Source organism: Zeus faber (genome assembly GCF_960531495.2).
Source record: "Zeus faber genome assembly, chromosome: 14".
Lineage (NCBI taxonomy): Eukaryota > Metazoa > Chordata > Actinopteri > Zeiformes > Zeidae > Zeus > Zeus faber.
The window spans coordinates 17,349,602-17,369,108 of record NC_137200.1 but is presented as its reverse complement, the minus strand read 5'-3'; the positions used below and the strand labels follow the sequence as shown (position 1 = coordinate 17,369,108).

At 47.3% G+C, this 19,507-nt stretch overlaps 2 protein-coding genes across 2 annotated transcripts; both read left to right on the top strand.

The window, feature by feature from the left end:
• Positions 1 to 2,653: 2,653 nt before the first annotated feature.
• LOC307239896 (intraflagellar transport protein 57 homolog) lies at positions 2,654 to 3,901 on the top strand (the record flags this gene model as incomplete). Its single annotated transcript, XM_080013474.1, has 1 exon — positions 2,654 to 3,901. The coding sequence occupies one exon, from the start codon at positions 2,654 to 2,656 to the stop codon at positions 3,899 to 3,901; it is 1,248 nt and encodes a 415-aa protein (XP_079869600.1).
• A 2,476-nt stretch (positions 3,902 to 6,377) lies between these two features.
• On the top strand, positions 6,378 to 18,932 carry pcf11 (PCF11 cleavage and polyadenylation factor subunit). The gene is made up of 17 exons (XM_080014402.1): positions 6,378 to 6,680; positions 8,593 to 8,718; positions 9,085 to 9,267; positions 9,670 to 9,852; positions 10,108 to 11,081; positions 11,206 to 11,377; positions 11,845 to 12,223; positions 12,341 to 12,481; positions 12,731 to 13,968; positions 14,522 to 14,588; positions 14,757 to 14,891; positions 15,003 to 15,108; positions 15,552 to 15,735; positions 16,241 to 16,396; positions 17,039 to 17,131; positions 17,616 to 17,651; positions 18,030 to 18,932. The coding sequence occupies exons 1-17, from the start codon at positions 6,453 to 6,455 to the stop codon at positions 18,234 to 18,236; spliced, it is 4,608 nt and encodes a 1,535-aa protein (XP_079870528.1). The 5' UTR covers positions 6,378 to 6,452; the 3' UTR covers positions 18,237 to 18,932.
• The last annotated feature ends 575 nt before the right edge of the window (positions 18,933 to 19,507 follow it).

The following is a 19,507-nucleotide window of genomic DNA, read 5'->3' as shown; positions in this document are numbered from 1 at the left end:
TAAGAGATTTAAAAAAGAATAATAATTGAACCTGTGCTGTCAGCAGGCTTGGCATACAGCACAGGGTATTTGTATGCTATTGCATCCAAGACAAGAGTTAATCTGGAAGTACAGCTTGTCAAATTCTCAGCCTGCAAAGCCAATCATTAATGATTATCATACCGCTTACAATAACTCCCACCTTGGGATGACCTGTCGAATGACAAGAGCACAGCATTTCTGTTATAGATTTGTGGGTTGTGAGTTGAAGTGCCTGCCGGGCCTGAGGGGGCGGCGCACACTTCGACCCCACAGGCACTTCAGAGGACAATCTTTCCATGCTTTGATCAGTCAAACAACTAATTATCATTGCTTCTCCAAGAGGGGGATAATCCCAAGTGAAACATAGGAACAAACATGTATTTCACAGAACATAATTAAATTGACAAAAATCCGAACAACAATTACAGCACGTGGCCTCTTCCTGTGACAGTTATAGTAACAAAGAAAGACGTAATCAGGAGGGTGTTCAAGGGTGTATGTGCGCGACTGTGTGTGTGTGTGCGTGGGTGCGCGCGTGCGCTCGCATGTGTGATGTATGCACAGGATTGATCCCAATTACTTCTGGTGTATGGTCAGAAACATTGTAGTGCCTCCAAGCAGCGGAAAGGCTTTGCAGCCACCCACGAGCCACGCAGACCGCCCACGGTTGCTGGAACATTGAGTGCCAAGCACCGCGGCCACAGGAGAACCCCAAACTCAAGACGGAAGCCAAGAGCCCACAGAGCGACACGCACGTACGCCCTGAGGCTCGCAAACCAGTCCCCAAGTGCACAAGATGAGCCTGCACCCCTCATGCACACACACGCAGGCATTAGACGGCAACACAGACTGCAGGCCTGGAGCCGAGTTAGGCCCACCATACCGCAGCCGCCAAGATGCCCTGCTTAGCCACAAGTGTCAAGCACGCCGTCACACAGCCCGATGTACTTGGCCCAGAGAGGCAAGCAGATGCCACTTCCTGGGCAAATCCTGGATCTATAAGTGGAGATAAGAGTTGGGTCCTTAAAGGGTTCGAGCAAAAACCAAAATGAGATCAGTATTCATGTACGGAGGCATGATGGAGGTTGACTTAATCTCCTTAACCGGTCTTATGAATCGTGGGAGTATGAATGGCCAGAAGTGTTTATAGAATTCCATTGGGTAATCATCTGATCCAGGTCATTTATTATTGGGCACCGAAAGGAAACCTTTCCTGAGTTCTGAATGTGTGAATGACGTCAACCCACTGTTGCAGTCCCTTCCCATTATTATAATTGAGTCAAGAGATAATCTTCAATCACTGGAGATCAGTCCACGATCCTGGATACTGATGGAGGTATAAATCATCACAATGCTCTATACCCTATAATCCCATTTTATCATTTTAGGATTATACAACTGCCGAGACAAAACCAAGACCCTTGTTTTACTCCATACTAATTGTGCTTGTAATTTTTTTTTTCTCAAAATGTAAGCCAATTACAAATGTGATTCAGTCCGGGTCATAACTTATCAACAAACTCCCCGTAACCTGGGACGCTTGGCTCCTCCATCCCACGGCTGTGTAACCACATGGGCTGACAAGGATGGTGACATGGTGGGTTTGTTCATACTTTGGTTTCCACCGTCATCCCTACAATTGTGCTTCGATTGCCTTCGGCTTCTTAAGCGGCCAGCAAGTAGATTACCTCTTAATCGTGGTTAAATTCTTTCTGGAACCTTTGTGTTGAAGCGTCGGTCATTGGTCAGCCTTGGTCACACCCAGTTGCCCCCCCCCCCCCCCCCCGCCGCCCCCCATAGCTCTGGCAACCAGTGGGCATGTCGTGATGTCGTTGTGACATCACAACTCTCCCCCTATAAAGCTGAGCATTTGGACTTTTAAGAGGAAGAGAGAAGCCCGGCAGAGCATTGAGGCGAGCCAGTTTCCAGTTTGCTCATCAACGCTGGCTATGTCTCAACATCCACCACAACCTGGCCCTGTACCCACTGTCCCTGATTCCCCTGCACCCATAGTAACTGCTCTCATTATGCAGAAGTAGTGAGAGCAGATAAACGACAAGAGTATGGTGGTGATGCAAGGCTACAGGATGCAAACTGCCATAAAAACAACGAGAACAAGAAGAACAAGAAGATGCCACATAAGATGACAGTCACAACTCACAACATTTCAATTTGATTACAATTACCATCAAGGTAAACTACTTTAGAGATGCATACCATAAGTCTTCTAAATGTAATTTACATTCCAGAAAGCGCAAGGCACATCATACAAGACTAGTAGTGTCTTTTTTTCTTTCTGAATTTGCACATTATATTGGTGGGACTGAGTATATTTTGGCAAAAACAATTACAGACACGCAGAATATGTGTACACGGAATGTTAGTATGTGCAACACGTTTTTCTATCCGTTAAAGAAAAGAATATGATTTTAAGAAATCTGCAATTTGAAAGTTTGTGTACTTCATAAAAAATCACTTACTTGAAGGGGATGCAATTAGAATGCAATCCAACTAACTGGATCATTTTTTGTAATAACGTGTTTAAATTCCTCATACCGTTCCATTAGTGATTCTTGCTCTGTGGATGTGAAAGAAGAGTCGAAAAACTGGAAACGGCATAAGCTTGTCCATGATGGCAGAGGACGACAAAAGCCGGGAGGACGAGGAGCGCGGTCCCGGAGGAAGCTACCACATGTTCTCGGTGATGGAGGACCTGCTGGAAAAGATGAAGATCCTGGACTATGAGGAGGAGCTTCTCGCCAAGCACAACATGAAGCCTCTGTCCAGGCATTACTTTGTGTCCAATCCGTACGTGGCCTCCAACAGTGGGGAGCAGTTTTACATGTTCACCAGCATCGCCTCGTGGCTCATAAACGTTGCCGGGCGGCCGTTCGCTCAGCCGCAGGAGTACGACGAACCCTACGCCACCATGTCCAACATCCTGGCAGAGCTACGAGCCTTGGGGGTCAAGGTGGACTTCCCTCCCTACAAGCTGAAGGCCGGGTCGGGGGAGCACGTGTGCTACGTGTTGGACTGCCTGGCGGAGGAAGCCCTGAAGAAGAGAGGCGTCTCCTTGGCAAGGCCAGAGTACCCCACAGAGACCAGCGAGGAATGCTCTGTGACGGAAGCCGACGCCGAACTGACTCTCAGTAAACTGGAGGAGGAGATGATTGAAGAGCCGGACGACGAGGAAGAGAATGTGATAGACATGGAAGCCCTGAAATCACGGACCAACCAGAGTGAGGCCCAGCAGTCCTCCAAACCTGCCGCCATCTTGGAGTCCAGCGTGGACCCTGCCGAGTGGAGGCTGGAGGTGGAGAGAGTGCTGCCTCAGCTCAAAGTCAGCATCAGGACCGACGACAAGGACTGGAGGATCGACGTGGATCAGATGCATCAGCACAGAGACGGAATCCAGACCTCTCTGAAGGAAACCAAGGGATACCTGGACAGACTGCAGGAGGATGTCAGTAAAACCTTGGAGAAGGTGAACAGCCGAGAGAAATACATCAACACGCAGCTGGAGCACTTGATCCAGGAGTACCGCGGCGCGCAGGCCAAACTGAGCCACGCCAAGGAGCTGTACCAGCAGGGCAGCGGGGGGGTGACGGAGAAGACCAGAGTCCTAGCGGAGATCAGCGAGGAGCTGGAGAAGGTCAAACAGGAGATGGAGGAGAAAGGCAGCAGCATGTCGGACGGAGCCCCCGTCGTGATGATCAGACAGAGCCTGTCCAAGCTGAAGCAGGAGATGGTTCAGATGGACATCAGGATCGGTGTGGTGGAGCACACGCTGCTGCAGGCCAAGCTCAAGGAGAAATCCAACATGACCCGCGATATGCACACCGCCAACGTCCCCGAAGGCGCCATCGGGCCCTACGGATAAAGCTCACTGCCTGCCCGCCTGCAGCTCACTTCCAGTACGGGACCAGGTCAAAAACCTTACAATCATCACTGTTTGGAATGATGGTCTGACCAATTCCCCCACAGAATAAAGAAAATTTTGCTTGCCTCAACCATCTGTCCTTGTACCCTGAGCTGCAAACATCCAGTGTTTCGCTTGCACATAGGATGACTATTATTTCTCCGGATTTGTTTGCTTTTAGCTTTGGTAGAAATTGGATTTTGCTTTCCACTGTTTCTCAACCACGTGAATATAACTCAGTCCGTGTCTCACCCTGATTTCAGTGCTGAAAAACGAAAAGCTGGGTTTTATTAACTTCCATAGAGTGCTGTTGAAGCAGGTTAAATGCAGTTTGTTTTCAGGTTTATTGTGAAATGTCCTTTTGTACTCATCACTTCCACCAACGTTTTTCCGGATCATCCGAAGACGTCAAATCTAAGCTCAGTTAATGCATTCTCAAAAATTATTGAGGTTGCGCCGAGGTATATGGTAAAGCCCCGGGGTATTTGTTTTCCTTGCGTTGTGACCTTAAATCCGAGCTTTGTCGGCTTGTTGTCTGACAGATCCATTATTACGATTTTACTCTCTCTGGTCTGTTTGAAAGCATTGAATCTTGCTGCGTGCTTACATGAGCCAATATGAGCGATATACAGTAAGCCTACGATAGTAAGTTGCGTTTGGGTAGACAAGTGTGATGGTTATACTTACACTAGTGAAGACAGATTTGTTCACACTAAATCTATAATCACTTATATAATTTTTTTTTCGCAGAAATAAGATAAAACGCCAGCGAAAGAACAATCAACTAAGACGAATAAACGTGCTTGTTCTAGATCATTTGCAAAGCATTTGTATTAAACCTTGCGCTGAGCATCCACCCCCCTGCTTACAAAAGGATGCTCTGGAGGTTGTTTCAAAGATAGATAACATATAATATTCATCCTCCAGATGATGTATACTCAAAGCCTTAAAACAACATGAGGTGGTTTCAATGATCGTATTAGCGCCCACATTCATACATTACTGTGGATAACCTGGGATCAAACATACGGAAGCGGATCGGGGCCACGTTCAAATCAATTATAAAAGAGTTCTGGGTCTTGTGAGGTGACATCAGCGCATGGACTGGGTCTTTCTGGACCGAACGGACTTAACAGGCTTTCTCCGCATCGGAGGGGTCCCAGAGGAAGACGTCGCGCGTTCGCAGGCGCAAGAGGTCAGCGGACATTAGGATTAGACGACCGGGAGCGTGGATTGCTTGGGTTCCGTTTGCCGACGTTTGCCAAATTGTGTCCGTCGTGCCCTTTAAAACGTCTTATAACAGTCGATCACAGCCGTTGGTTCGGAAATCCACCTGTGGAGACCAACGTCCTCTACCTAGTCATGAAATTCACTTTATTTAACCATTGGACTTATTGGCTCCTGGACGTTATTCTGTACAATGCATGTATGATCAAGAAATACGAAAGCAAGACACAAAAATATTTTTGTCAAAATAACCCCTCCCTAGCAAAACAATCATTAAAGCCCACGGTCCATGGTTTTATTGGGTTTGGAGATCAACTTGTCTATCTGTCAGGGCCGGTGCAGTCGTCATGGAAACGCATGTAAACATATCGGGAATGCCCCCACGTAGCTGCGGCAACAGGGGTGAGGGTGCGGTCGCGTGGCGCATTTGTGACGTCACAACTCTCCCCCTATAAAGCGGGAGCGCCTGCGCGCTCAGGGGAGTCGGCGTCCGTTGGCAAGACGAAAGAGTCCTCTTCGTCGTCGTCCTCTTGGGGACTGACGGTGGCTTGCATCCTGGCATAAGCTCGGTCGAAATATCCCAAACTTGGGTTCGTGGTACGAGCGAGGAGTGCGAGTGAGATTTGCAGTAAACTCAAGATAGTTACCGAGGGCTAAATTAAGCGTTTTTCATAGTTCATATTTGAACGCGACTGAATTTACACTCTGCGTTCCACCCAAATAAATAGCTTTGGGCGGCATTGAATATGAGGCTGGAGGACTGTTGGGATCCCACCACCCTTCCGCCGAAATAAATCATTTGGACGGAATTGAACATCAATGACTCCCACGCACAACTCCGAGCAAAACGACCCTCGTGATTGTCGTTGGCCCGCGGTGCGCACGCCAAACCGAACGATTCGCCGCCGAGTGAGTCGTCGGGAGCCGAATCCCAAAAAGGGGACGAACCGCTCCGCGCCCGTCGCTGTCGCCGGACCGATCTGGTTACGGGGTTTTTTTTTTTTTAGATTACGTAACACGGTGGATTTGATTGGCTGACACGACTGGCTGTCACAGCGTCGACCAATCAAAATAAAAAACCCGCCCACCGGTCCTCAGAATCAGCCAATCGACAGGGACCGACGTCACGGCGACTATATAACCCTTTCGTGACGTCGCCGCCGCGTTAGGCGAGGTCGCCATTTTCTCCCGACGATAAAGAAGAGCAGCGTTTTCGGCGGCGGCGACATTTTCGCGTCGGCCGGACGGGAGCGCACGACGGGGGCCAGGCCGCTCGGACGCGTGGATGGACTGCGTGGTGCTGAATGGTGGTCGCGCGGATAGGTTCGGTTTAGGCTCCGAGATGGACGGCGACGCGGCGGCGAGGGAGGACGCCTGTCGAGAGTACCAGTCCTCGCTGGAAGACCTGACGTTCAACAGCAAGCCGCACATCAACATGCTCACCATCCTGGCGGAGGAGAACCTGCACTTCGCCAAGGATATCGTCGCAATTATTGAAGCACAAATCACCAAGGTTTTTATGAATATATGAATATAGAATTCTCCATTTCAGGGTGTTTTTTGTTTTTTTTTTTCCCTCCCCCCTCTTTTCTTTTTTTACGTCGACGTAGCAACGAGGCTGCTCGCTAATAAACATGGCGGCTCGCTCGCCCCCGGTGCGTGATGCTAGGCTAACGTTAGCCTCACTTCTGGGGGCCAGCGCTCGGATTGGGTCCGTGCGCGAGTGACGTCACGCTCACCCTATAGCCCAAACACGCCCGAGCCCGTAAAGTGTTGGTCTGTTTCTGTTTAACAATTACTGGCAGCGCGGTGTCTTCGTTTTGGGACGGATACAACTTCCCCCAAAAACAGGATAGCCCGCATTTTGGCTCAATAGGAGGAACCCTCCTCCCCATTTGTAACGCCAGTCAGCGACGCGCCTTGGCGTGAGAAGCTAGATTCCAGTCCCTGTTTATGGTAACGTAGTTGGGTGTTTTCTCAAGTTTGCGTATTAACAATAACGTAACAATTCCAACTCAATTGGCTGTTTTTGTATTGTATGCGGCTACATCACACCGGTTGTGATATGATCATAAACGTCCTTCTACTGTATGGGAAGCCGCAGTAGAAAGTCTTAACCACAGTCTATTCTCTTTCGTATTTATTTAAACTCTTGGGCGGAAATACTTTTAACTTGCTGCCCGACTTTCTTTTTGGTACCCTTGTCATTTTGATCACCGGTGTCTTCCAGAATTAATGTAGGCCCGACATGGTTAAGATTGCATTATCTATACGCGGTGACAGTACCCCCCCCCCCCCTTTAACGGAAGTACAACGAACCTCTTGGCTGTCTTGCTTGATTCTTGTTATAATCGAAAAGTTCCATCAACATAACATAGGAATCGCGCCAATACGGAGCCAGTTTCTACCTGCATTCAGTAATCTGCTCGGGATATCAGCAGCGCTCAGTCACTTTAAAGCATCACCAGACAGGCAACATGCATTTAACTGCCATAATAAAGTAGTGAATCTTGGAATTTTTTTGAAATGTCATTGAATGGTTAAAACTGTCATAATAAAAATTATGAAATGTGCTTTTTCGTCATTTTTTATTTCCCAGTGTTATTCATTGGTATGAGTCTGGTTCATTTTTTTACTGTACGGTGGACACTTGCCGCAGAATGTCGTCGGTTTCGTGCTGTTGTTTTCAAGACTTGTTGCATACAGACTAATACAGCAATCACTTGGATTCTGGGCAACGGTTAGATCCATGACTACTACACGGAGATTTTGCATATATTTACAAGCTTTCACTTAATATTTAATGGCAGATCGCTGCTGCTTTTAATTTGTTTTTTTTTCTTCATGCCGCCTCCTGATTCTTGTTTTCTAATGGGTTGAGGTATTTTTGTAACCACGGTCACAATTTAACATTCCTGAAGCGTAATCTCCAAAGAGTGGGGATCCGTGACCTCGGTAGCAGTGAGACTCTTAAATTCATGGACTGATTTAACTTTAAAAAAGGTGAAGTACAAAGAGGGGGTTCTGTTTGAACACCTCTTTGGAGGTATTGCAAGACATGTCCCAAAGACTGAACAACCTGAAGATTTTTGCTTTTAGCCTCTGAAGATATGGAACATGGACTTCATTTTTCGTACTTTTTTTTTCGGTACTCGCAAGTGTTTGGACACACGATGCACATCGACTGCGCATCTTTTTCTGATGTGAAGACACTATGGAACCGGAGTGGATTTAACTTTCCCTTTTTTTTTTTTTTTTTTTTTATCCGATGCTTACAAATTGCACCCCCCGCCCCCATGATTTTAAGTGGGGAAACAAGTTTCCTGTCTTTTCCAAAGTCTGTGATAATTCCCTTTGCATTATAAAGAAATGTTGGTTTAACCCCTGTTGTTTTTCTAAACTTGTTGAGTTTTCTATTACCCCAGGCACCACCTTCCGAGAAGCTGCCAGTTTTGTACTTAGTGGATTCCATAGTGAAGAATGTTGGAGGAGAATACCTTGCAGTGTTTGCTAAAAACCTAGTCACTTCATTTATATGTGTCTTTGAAAAGGTACACACAATTTTCTATTTGCTGGCTTTACATTTTCTTAAAGGTTAAGCATTAAGTTAAACTTAACCTTTTTCTCCCCCGATTGTTGTGTTGCTTGCTGTCTGTTGCTTTTTGTCTTTTAGTGTTATCAGATGTTTACTAATAAATTGTGGGGGGGGGGTATATTTGTTCCTTTGCAGTTTTATACATATTGTATGCTAGAGCGGTTTCTACTTTTGTATCACATAAGGGATTGCTCTTATAGGTCAGCAGATTTACAGTTAAAGACTTGTTTGTAACTAGTTATGCTTATTTAGGCTATGGTATTTGTGGTACTATTTATGCAGTTTTGGTAGCTGTGGACCAAGTTCTGTCCTCTCTTTATAGGTTGATGAAAACATTAGAAAGAGTCTGTACAAGTTGCGCTCCACGTGGGACGATGTATTCCCACTGAAGAAGCTCTATGCACTGGATGTTCGGGTGAACTCTGTGGACTCTGCCTGGCCCATCAAACCGCTGCCCCTCACCGTCAATGCCAGCATTCACGTCAATCCTAAATTTTTAAAGCAGGTATGTATATGTCTGCTTGTACTGCTGGTATGTATGTGTAGAAAGCTGATCATTGTTTATTGCGGGTGGTGGAATTCTATTATTCAAAGCTATTGTCTATTTGCCTTTTAAACGATGTTATCAATTATCTCACACTTCAATGGAAGCACTTCAGCATAGTTGGATTTAGTATGGTTCTCACCAGCTGATAAAAATGTCGCCTGATAAAAGATTTGGGGAATGTATTTGTTATATTTCTGATGTTTGCCCTCTAAAAACGGTGGTATTCAACCTGGTGTCTGTGTGATTTTTATTTTTTTAAGATACACAATCTTTTATAGTTTCTTGAACAGTCCCTTTCACCCCCTTAATACTGAAAAACCTTTTGTTTTACCTTTGACATTTTCCAACCTGGCTTTCCAGTCTGATGAGGCCCCTCCACGTCCGCGGTCCACTGTCCCCCCACCTGCAGCCACTCCTCCCCTGGCCCCTTCTGCCAGTGAGGGGCAGCTCATCAGGCAGCAGCTGCTGGCCAAGCAGAAGCAGCTTCTGGAGCTTCAGCAGAAAAAGATTGAACTTGAGCTAGAGCAGACCAAGGCCCAGCTGGTAGGGATAGAATTGTTTTTTTTTTCTTTTTCTAAGGAAGCACTTGATGTTCTGAACTTTAGTCTAATCTCCATGAACTATTTGTGTGGAGTAGAAGAGGTAAATTGTGATGAGAGTTTACACTTGATCTGATCTTGTATTCATTGTCTTAAAATCCACGTCATGTTTTCCTTCAGACTGGGAGGATTTTAATTTCCAAGAATTATATAAAATAATTCCATGAAGTTATGTCATGTTGTTCCTGTGCTCCTCCAGGCAGGGGGCTTTGTCTTAACACCCACTGTGCCTCAGGCCAGTGGTCCTGTGGTTCCCGCCACAGCGCCAAAGTCAGCCAGTCAAACCGCCCCCGCCATCCGACCCTGGGTTCCCCCTCAGCCCGAAACCAAGCCGTCGGCCAGAGACCCTCGGTTGCACCGACCCGGGCCACCCGCCACGCCTCAGTCCAAAGACCAGCCCAGCGCTAATAAAGATGGCCAGAGTCTGGGAGGAACTGCTCAAAACGCAGAGAAGCGACTACTGGAGAAGTCTGGCCGGGTGGATAAACCCAGGCCCCAGAAGAAAGCTGCCAGAGAGGAGAAACCTAAATCCCCCCCTCCCATGCCCAAAGGAGCACCGAGCAGAGGCAAGCACTCGGAGGCAGATAGCTCCAAGAAGGACCCGAGGCTGCAGAAACGTACACACGACAAGTCTGGGGACACCAGAGAGGAGGAGAAGAAGAAAAGATCCACAGAGATCAAGAAAGAGCGGGAGGAGACGCCGCGGGCACTCCACCCCCTAAGGCCGGCGAAAGCTAAGCCGGTTAACGGCTCGCTTAGCAAGCACGACCAGGCCCAATCCGCAGAGAAGGCAGACTTCCAGAGTGGCGGCAATGCTCGCACCAACGCCAGGAAACGCACGCACTCTCGCTCACGCTCCCCCACCACTGCCATCTCCTGCTCCCCGAAAAGAAAGGACAGAAGGTCGCCCAAGGGCAGAGCCCGGAGCAACTCCTCGTCCCCATCTCCCTCTCACCTGCAGGGCAAGGTTAGGAGGGCCCACACTGACGAGCCCCTCCGCGGCAAGGCCGGTCGAGAGGACAGGGCTCCCCCCAAAAAGAGTCTGACTGAACCCAAGAGGGCCAAGAGGCCTCTGGGGGAGAGGGACACTCACTCCCCACGGGGCCACTCTGAGGCCAGGGAGACCAAAGAAGTCCCACACCGCTGGAGGAGTGGCTGGGAAGATAACAAACAGTAAGTCACTTGTTGGATCATTGATTTATTGATTGCATCATATTTATTCTCAAGGGTTCGGGGTCATATCAACTTTAGTTTAGGCTGCATTGACTTGCTTTAAACTGGAAATTAACGCCATCAGCCTCAAGAAGTCGGAGGACGCCCACGGAAACCCCGGCCCTCAGAGACAGAAGCCATACGTCAGCTCTCGACCCACAACTCCCCGGATGCTTAAACACCGCCTCAGCGTTGACACCAACCTTCAGATACCCGACGTCCTCAACTCCGCTAGCAAGAGGGACCTGCTTATGAGGGTGTGTTTGACACGTAGCACTAGCATGCTATATCTTCTATATCAGTGGTTCTCATCTTGGGGTCCGGGGACGCCGAGTGTCCTTTAAGAGGTTACGGGGGGCCCCCCCAGCAGAACGATTAATAGTTCAACTTCAACATTATTTCAATTACTATGATCAAAACAGAATTATTGTACAATCTCTGTTAACATAAAAATTAAGGTATTCTCAGATGAGGCTTCCAGAGACACATCTGAGCAAATGTGGTCTGTGGCCTCCTGTCTCAAATTGACCTTCTTGCATATGAATGAAGGTTGACAATCACTGCTCTACATTATTGTAGATGCATAGGTTTAAGTTTCACTTTAAATGTTTAGAACAAGTTGTCCTCTCCAGTTGAGTATGACAAAGGTTCGGCCTCTTTGTTTTTAGTTTCTCTCCCTCTGTAGACGTTCCCTTAATTTGTTCTTCCCCCACCATATCCGCAGGCCAGTAAGCGTCTGGAGAGCGGCGAAATCTCCCAGGACGACTTCCTCAATGTGGCCCACCAGATTCAGCAGCTCTTCAAGTACCAAGAGGAGAAGCAGCAACAGCGCTCGGACTCCTGGGAAGCCTCTGACAACGATGCCCCCCCCCCTAAGAAGGTGCTACCCACCCATAGCACCATGGACGACGCGGAGCTCTCCTACTACGAGCACAAGTCCAAGCTGCGTAGGACTCGGGTGAACCACCCCCCCGGTGGCAGCGGGGAGGAGTGGGAGGCTGAGCGCCGCCAGGAGGAGGAGCCGCCGCCCAACCCAGAGGCATCGCCGGGATCGTCCCGATCCTCACCCCACAAGTACACCGAACCGCCCAGGGAAAGACCCGGTGAGACCAGCGGGTTCGGGAGGATCTTGTCACAATTCCACCATAATGAATTGGTGAAATGTAATTCCGTCTTTTGTTCTTTTCACTTTGGATTTTGACATTTTTTATGTTGTTCAGCGGACCGACGTAGCAAGGAGCGTGAAGAGCCACTGCCCCACACCCCCATGATTGAGGAGTACAACCACGGAAAGGAGTTTCCGACGCTGAAATCCCTTCATGGCCTCCGCTTCAGGAGGAGAGCCGACCCCAGAGACTCCAGTGAGTCGCGAGCCTGTTAACCTATTACTTGTCAAATGAGAATGTTGATGAATTCTGAAAGAATCCACGCAAACTGCCTGTTAAATGCAGGGCTGTGCATTGCACATGATATTTTGGTTTAATTTGGTTAGTAACTTTATCTTGTGAATCTCAGACTTAATGTGTGGTCTGCAGTGTTGTTGTTCCACATTTTAAATCCCATGTTCAAGACCGCTAAAAGAAAGCTTCTCTATACTTGCCTCTCTCCAGGTGAGAGGGAGTGGAACTCGCCTCTCACGGAGCGGCAGCGCTATGACAGGGAGAAGCACAAGAGTGGCTACGACGCTCCTCGGAGGTACGCAGGTCACCCTGATCCACGCAACACCGACCCCCACAGACCGGAGCGCCTCCCTCTGCCAGCCACTGTGGTCCACAGGAAGTGTCCCAGTCCCACCAATGTAGAGGCTCCTCCGGCTGGGTATGAGCGGGAACGCCTCTCTCCGCTGCACCAGGCCGAAGCGGCTGAGCTGAGCCCCCTCCCCATGTTCGAGAGCCCCAATAGCGAGCACTCAGACGACGGACCACTTGGCACAGACGCCCCCCTAGTTCACCCTATACATCCTCCCAGGCCCCCTATCCTCAAGGCCCTGTCGCATGCTGCTGGCACCCTGGCCTTGGTCCGCCAGCACAGCGATTCTCCGGAACACACTCCCCCTCAGGATGGAGGGGCCCCCTCTACCCGGTACGAGGGGCCTAGTCACAATGGCCCACCGAGACCCCCTCCTCCGGGTCGTTACGAAGCTGGCCGGCCTGGTCGCTATGGCGATCCCAGTTGCTACAACGGCCCTCATCACCAGGTCCGACAGGGCATTCCAGAAAGGCCTGACGGACCCGCCCAGTACGATGGCCCCCCCGTGCCTCACGGTCCAATGGGAGGAAGCATGGGGCGAGGCATGGGGAGGTTTGATGGCCCGCCCCTTCCCCAGGGCCAGAACAGGTATGAGGCCCCCATTTGTCAGCAGCCACCGGTGAGGTTTGACGGACCGGGTCCTGGCCCAATGCAGCGCTTTGATGGGCCGGTGAGGTTTGAGAACAACGCAGGGGGTGGGCCCGGCCCGATGGGCTTCCAGCCACGGCCGATGCATTTCGACAGTGCTTCAAATCAGATGGGCCCTATGCGCTTTGAAGGTCCCGGTGCGATGCGCTTCAATGGACCCGGTCCCATGTTTGGCCCCCTGCACAACATGCAGGCGCCAATGCGCCCTGTGGCCCCATATGACAACCCAACCCCCGCTCAGCAGAACTTCAACATGGTCAACCAGTGTTTCCCTGAAGCCATAAACCCTCCACAGTACTCTGCAGGCCCACTTCCCTTCCCAGTCCAGCAGAACCTATCCCAGACTGGGGGGGGAGACTTCAGCATGCAGCCAGGGCCCCCCTTCACCCAGCCTGCTGCCCCTCCCTTTTACAACCCAGCACTGCCGACGGCTGGCAACATTCAACAGCCGGTAAGATGTTGACTGTTTACAAGACATTTTACATTTGAGAAGGTGTTTTTGGAGGGAGCCTCAGGGGCCGTTTGAGATCATCTCAATATTCAAATGAACCACATCATATATTGAATGATGGTTGACTAATGGGGAAGTGATGACAGTTCTGTTGTTGTTGCTAAGGAAAAAAATGAAATCTGCACTTAATTAGGAGAATTGCTCACGTGTGCTTCAAAACACTGGTAAAATCCTGTTATGACTCTTCAAAGTGTAAGGTACATGAATAATAATTGCGTAACTTTTGTGAGACATTGAAAATTTTAGAAATACTTACTGTCAAAAGCATATTTTAATTAAGTTATTAGTTGAATAATGGTTATTTTACAAATCAGATTTATTTCCATTAAAATGCTCCAGGCCCTAATTTGCCACTAAACATTGCAATGTTTACAGTCGTTGGGTATTTGCTTAACTCTGGGCGTTAGTGGACACATGGTCGTGGAGCAGGATGCTTGCACCATCTGTTTTGTCGTCTCCTTGAGGATGTTTTTTTGTTTGGTCCCCCTCAAAGGTCAACATGATGCCAAACCTGAACCAGACATTCCTCTCACAAAACCCAGTGCCTTTCAGACAGCCAGGTAACCCCCGCACCCTGCCCCCCTTTTCTAAGTATCAGGACGAATTTCATCACATTCCATAGGAATCATAATACATATTTAAGTGACCGCTGGATTTCACTGTCATATTGAAGTGGAAGCTCCTCAAGTTCCTTCCCCATTTTTCACTGACCATGTGGTGACCTTTAGGTGCACCGTTCAGTGCTCCAGAGAGCCACTTTGGTCAGGTGGACGTCAACGACCTCCTGACCAAACTCATCTCCACCGGGATCATCCCGGCCTCCACCACCTCCAAACAAGAATCCAGTGAACCCTCTGGAACAGGTTGGTGCCCCTTGGCTGAGACCCCCGTTTGCCCCTTTTCTACACCTTGCATGAGCTGAATGATGATGAATCTGTGTTGTTGAGGTGATGTTGTTTTTTTTGTTGTTGCAGAACCTTCCTCCGCACCTCAAGCAGTCCAAGGACCAGAGGAGGAAGAGCAGGAGGATGATGACGACATCCCAGACCTCACTGGCTTTGTCATCGTCGATATGAAACTGTTAGTATGACTCCATGTTTCCACCTTCACAAAGAACTACATGTATGTTAAAAATCCCACGTAAAGAATTCAATGTATGAAACCAAAAAGAGGTTAAGCGTAGAATGCATATATTGGGGCAAAAATAACTTGGATCGTTTTATTGCTTTATTTTTCTAACTGCAGTTTTTATCATCTAAAATTCCAAGAAATCTATATTTTATGGTGTTTTTGATTATTCAAACTCATCTTTCTCAATTGGCTTGATTAAATATCACATACTAAATATACGTATGAATAAAATCCAAACAAATTTGAAGTGGACACATATCCATCCTAGGGTTATATAGATCATTAGAATTCTGACTAATAATAATCATTTAGTGTTAGTGAGTTGCAATAATCATAATTGAACGGCGGTAACGGTCGCCTTGGAGTCACGGTGCAGCTTTTGTGCGTCGCAGGCGCTACGGTAGTGTCGTCACCAAGCTGTACACCGGCATCCAGTGCTACTCCTGCGGGATGCGCTTCACCGCCTCGCAGACCGACGTCTACGCCGACCACCTGGACTGGCACTACCGCCAGAACCGCTCGGAGAAGGACATCAGCCGCAAGATCACGCACCGCCGCTGGTACTACACGCTCAAGGTACCGCCATCTGCCACGTTAGACATGTTGATTAACCATTTATAACTGAAATCATTTATAGCCGTTAACCGGCGATAAGAATTTTGACCGGGTAATACTATCAGTTAAATACTTAAAAAAATATTATTTAAAGAAAAGGTTTGTTGCATGGTAAAAGAAAACTAGGCTATACAACCTATTTCAATTATTTACTGTTTGAAATACAATTCAAGGCGGCGCCACATAGAACTAGGCCTGTGACAATCGCATCACCGCTGTCACGTGACATCACTGCGGGATTGAGCTCAGTTCACTGCAAATAAGACAATTGTTTTTTTTGTTTTTTTTGTATTTCCTTATTTTGCTGGTGGGAGTTAGTCACCATGCTGTGTTGGAGGCTTCTGGAGAAACAAAAGTTTCCAGTTGCTGCGCTCGTCACTGGGAGGGACGGTCCGTTCTGTGTGTTTGGGGAATATTAATTCTTTCTAGGGCTCTAACTACTTACTTGTCTCTCTCTGTCGCTCAGGACTGGATAGAGTTTGAGGAGATCGCGGACCTGGAGGAGCGAGCCAAGAGTCACTTCTTTGAGAAGGTCAACGAGGAGGAGGTGCAGAGGAGTCAGGAGGCAGCCAAGCAGGACGAGTTCCAGAGCGTGAAAGCCACCGCTGACGTGGTGGGAGAGGTAACTCCCTGCACCTGCTTTAAGAAATGAAACCTAACCTAAGTAGCCCTATTTTGCTCAATTTGATGAAATCAGATATTACACAACACTTGGTCCCGACGAGGCAGTGATTGGATAAGACTCCACAATGCCATATGTAAGCTACCTGGACAGCCTCACTCGACATTCATGTTGCAGCGGAGACTTCTTTCTTGCCAGATGATCAAATTAGAAAACTTAGAGTTTATTTATTTGTTGAGGTTAATGTTGCAAATTGTTAATTATGAGTGTGGATATTTACTCTAAACGGCGGTTGTTGAACACACCTAAAAAATAAAATAAACGCACAGAAACCTGTAAGCATCATAACAGAGTATATGAGTAAGTTAATAAGCTGTTATAAATATGTTAATATGCAGCCCAACATTTTAGGGAAGAAAGTCTGAGGTCCCTGCTCTGTTGCTCGATCAGCCAATGAGCCCTGGGGCTGGAAGAGGTTGAAGTCGCTGTGATGACGTTATGGCTCAAATAAGTTGATTTTGAAGCCTCGCTGAAAGCGTTTCCGGGACGGTCGACCCGGCAGGGAGCGGTGCCTCCTGATGAGCCAAGAAGTTCCTGAAAACCTCTCGTTTGTTTGTTTGTTCCTTTTCCCCCTGGTTGCAGTCGTGCGAGATCTGCCAGGAGGCGTTTGAGATGTACTGGGAGGAGGAGGAAGAGGAGTGGCATCTGAAGAACGCTCTCCGTGTGGAGGGGAAGGTACGCGACATGCATGCACTCTGCACAGGGGCATAAACACAAGAGATGGGCAAAGGAATTAAGAAGAGAACACAACTATGTCTAAATGAAGGACACAGCTGAGATGTCTCTTTAAGCAAATGTAGGTGTTTGTTTGAGTTAGATTGCGTCTTTGTTGGGGTGTAAATCGGCATCGTCATTAAAAAGTAAAACTCGACAAATGACGACTCAGCTGTTCTGGCACCTTCTCATCTGGTATCTGTGGTTAATGTTTCTATGAGTAGATGAGACTGAGTAGCACCAAGCTCTAACTCCATTCTGTCCACGCCTCGAAGAGATGAATGCAAACCGTCCGCTCTTTGCTTTTACTGTATTTTAACTGCACCAACTCTGATCGTTGTACGAGAGTAAAATGGCAAATTTAAGATTATAGTCGAAAGGTTTGGCTGCCGTGCAGACTGCTGATGGAAGGTTGTTTTTTTGTTTTTTTTGGCTCTCTCCACAGACCTACCATCCTTCTTGTTACGAGGATTACAAAAATGTAAGTACCTTCTGGAAGTGTCAGTTGTGTCGAGTTGACTGCCTCAGTATATACTTGGTGAATATGACCTGCTAAATAACGTTAGCATTGCGCTAAGACTTAATAATTATGGTTCAGAATGTCTAAAAAAAAGTAATTGTCACAAAAGCTGGTCATTTTTCAAAATCCTGTTTTAAAGAATCCTGTCGAGCTGTATGTATTACCTTGCGTGTGCACTTATCGCTTTGAACCCATCCCCCCAAAAAAAGTCCTTTCTTAGTCTTTTTAAATTGTGAATCGTGACAGAATTGTCTTATACCCCCGAAGTCCCAATCTCACGAAGCCAACGCTCCACCCAAATACGACTAAACACCCCCTCCCTCTCCTTTTATGTCCCAGACGTCGTCGTTCTTGGACGCCACGCCGTCACCCAGCGTGACGCCCGCAGAGCACCCGCTCAGCGCCTTCGTAAAGAAGGAGGTGGACGAGGAAGAGGCTGCTTCCTGTTTGGCCTCTGTCAAACAGGAAGCGGAGCCTGAGGCCGGTGAGGTCGCCCGCATAAAAAAAGAGGACGAGGGTTCGACGGAAGATCCTCAGAGCGCATAGCGGGGAGGCTCCCAGCCCTCGTCCATCTTTCTCTCTTTGTTCCTTTTTTTTTTCATATATATATATATATCTATATATAAAGAAAAGCTATTTTTTTATTCACCTCTGAGGCGGGGTCCTCAGATTGCCACCATTTGAATACATTTTTGTATTTGGATTCTACCTGTCGGTTTCAGGTGTTTTTTTTGTGAACTGGAATGAAAAGTTTATTGCAGGAGGAAACAGTTATTTTTGGGGGAAATTGTATGTAAAATTAAATTATAAATTAAAGTATTTTTTGGTATTCTTTGTGTTATGTTGATTTCCTATTGTGAAAGGGCCAAAAAGGACAAAAAAAAAAAAACAACACATTGCTATTTTCACCTATTTAATGATTTTGTGTAGTTTCCTTGTCATTTCCTAGTTGAATAATTAAGTTAATCCCCACAACGGCCATATTTAATATTTTGTATGTATTTTTTTTGCGGCATAAAAGGAATGGTAAGATTTGAGCGGCTTTTTCCTGAGGTCAACTAGGTTTCTAACCCAGCAAGTCACCTTTCTTCCCGCTTTGTCGTCTTCACTTGGACATGGAGGTCGTAATGTTGCAGGCGATCCGTTATTTCTCTTTTGCAGATATTTTATCAGCAACTTTTTTTTTTTTTTTTGGGAGGGTGGGGTTATCTGATCTTCAATAAAAGCAAGTCTGAAACTTGGCGTTGTATTTGTGTGAACATTGATTGGTGTGATGTCCAGGGACTCTTGTTTTTTTTTTTGGTTTTGTTTTAATTGTTACTTAGGCTTGAAGACTTAAATAAAGGGTCAGTGAATTCAAAGCTCTTTGTATCCTGGATTTATTTTTTTCCTTTGTGTGAAGTGAATAGTATAACTTCCACATTATACGAAAGTGAGGTCATACCATCAATTGTGCATGAGCATATTCGGACTGACTTGAATAAAATTAGCCTAAATATCTTGAGTGGAAATTGAGCCTTTACATTATACAGAGACTGATCAGCCACAACATTAAAACCACTGACCGGTAAAGTGAATAACATTGATAATCTTGTTCCAATGACACCTGTCGAGGGGTGGGATATATCAGGCAGCAACTGGTGAACCGGCGACAGGGTCATGGGCACCCATAGGCTCGTTGATAAGCATGTGGAGCAAAGTCTAGCTCGTCTGGTCCGATCCCACAGAAGAGCTACTGTCGCACAAATTGGCGAAAAAGTTGATGCTGCTATGACAGGTGTCAGAACACACAGTGCATCACAGCTTGCTGCGTATGG

Excerpts from the sequence above, each read along its gene's own strand:
- pcf11 (XM_080014402.1), top strand. The coding sequence starts at position 6,453 with ATGGACTGCGTGGTGCTGAATGGTGGTCGCGCGGATAGGTTCGGTTTA. Across the intron at positions 12,224-12,340 it reads ACCGCCCAGGGAAAGACCCG|CGGACCGACGTAGCAAGGAG; the intron begins GTGAGACCAGCG and ends TATGTTGTTCAG. Across the intron at positions 17,652-18,029 it reads GTTACGAGGATTACAAAAAT|ACGTCGTCGTTCTTGGACGC; the intron begins GTAAGTACCTTC and ends TTTATGTCCCAG.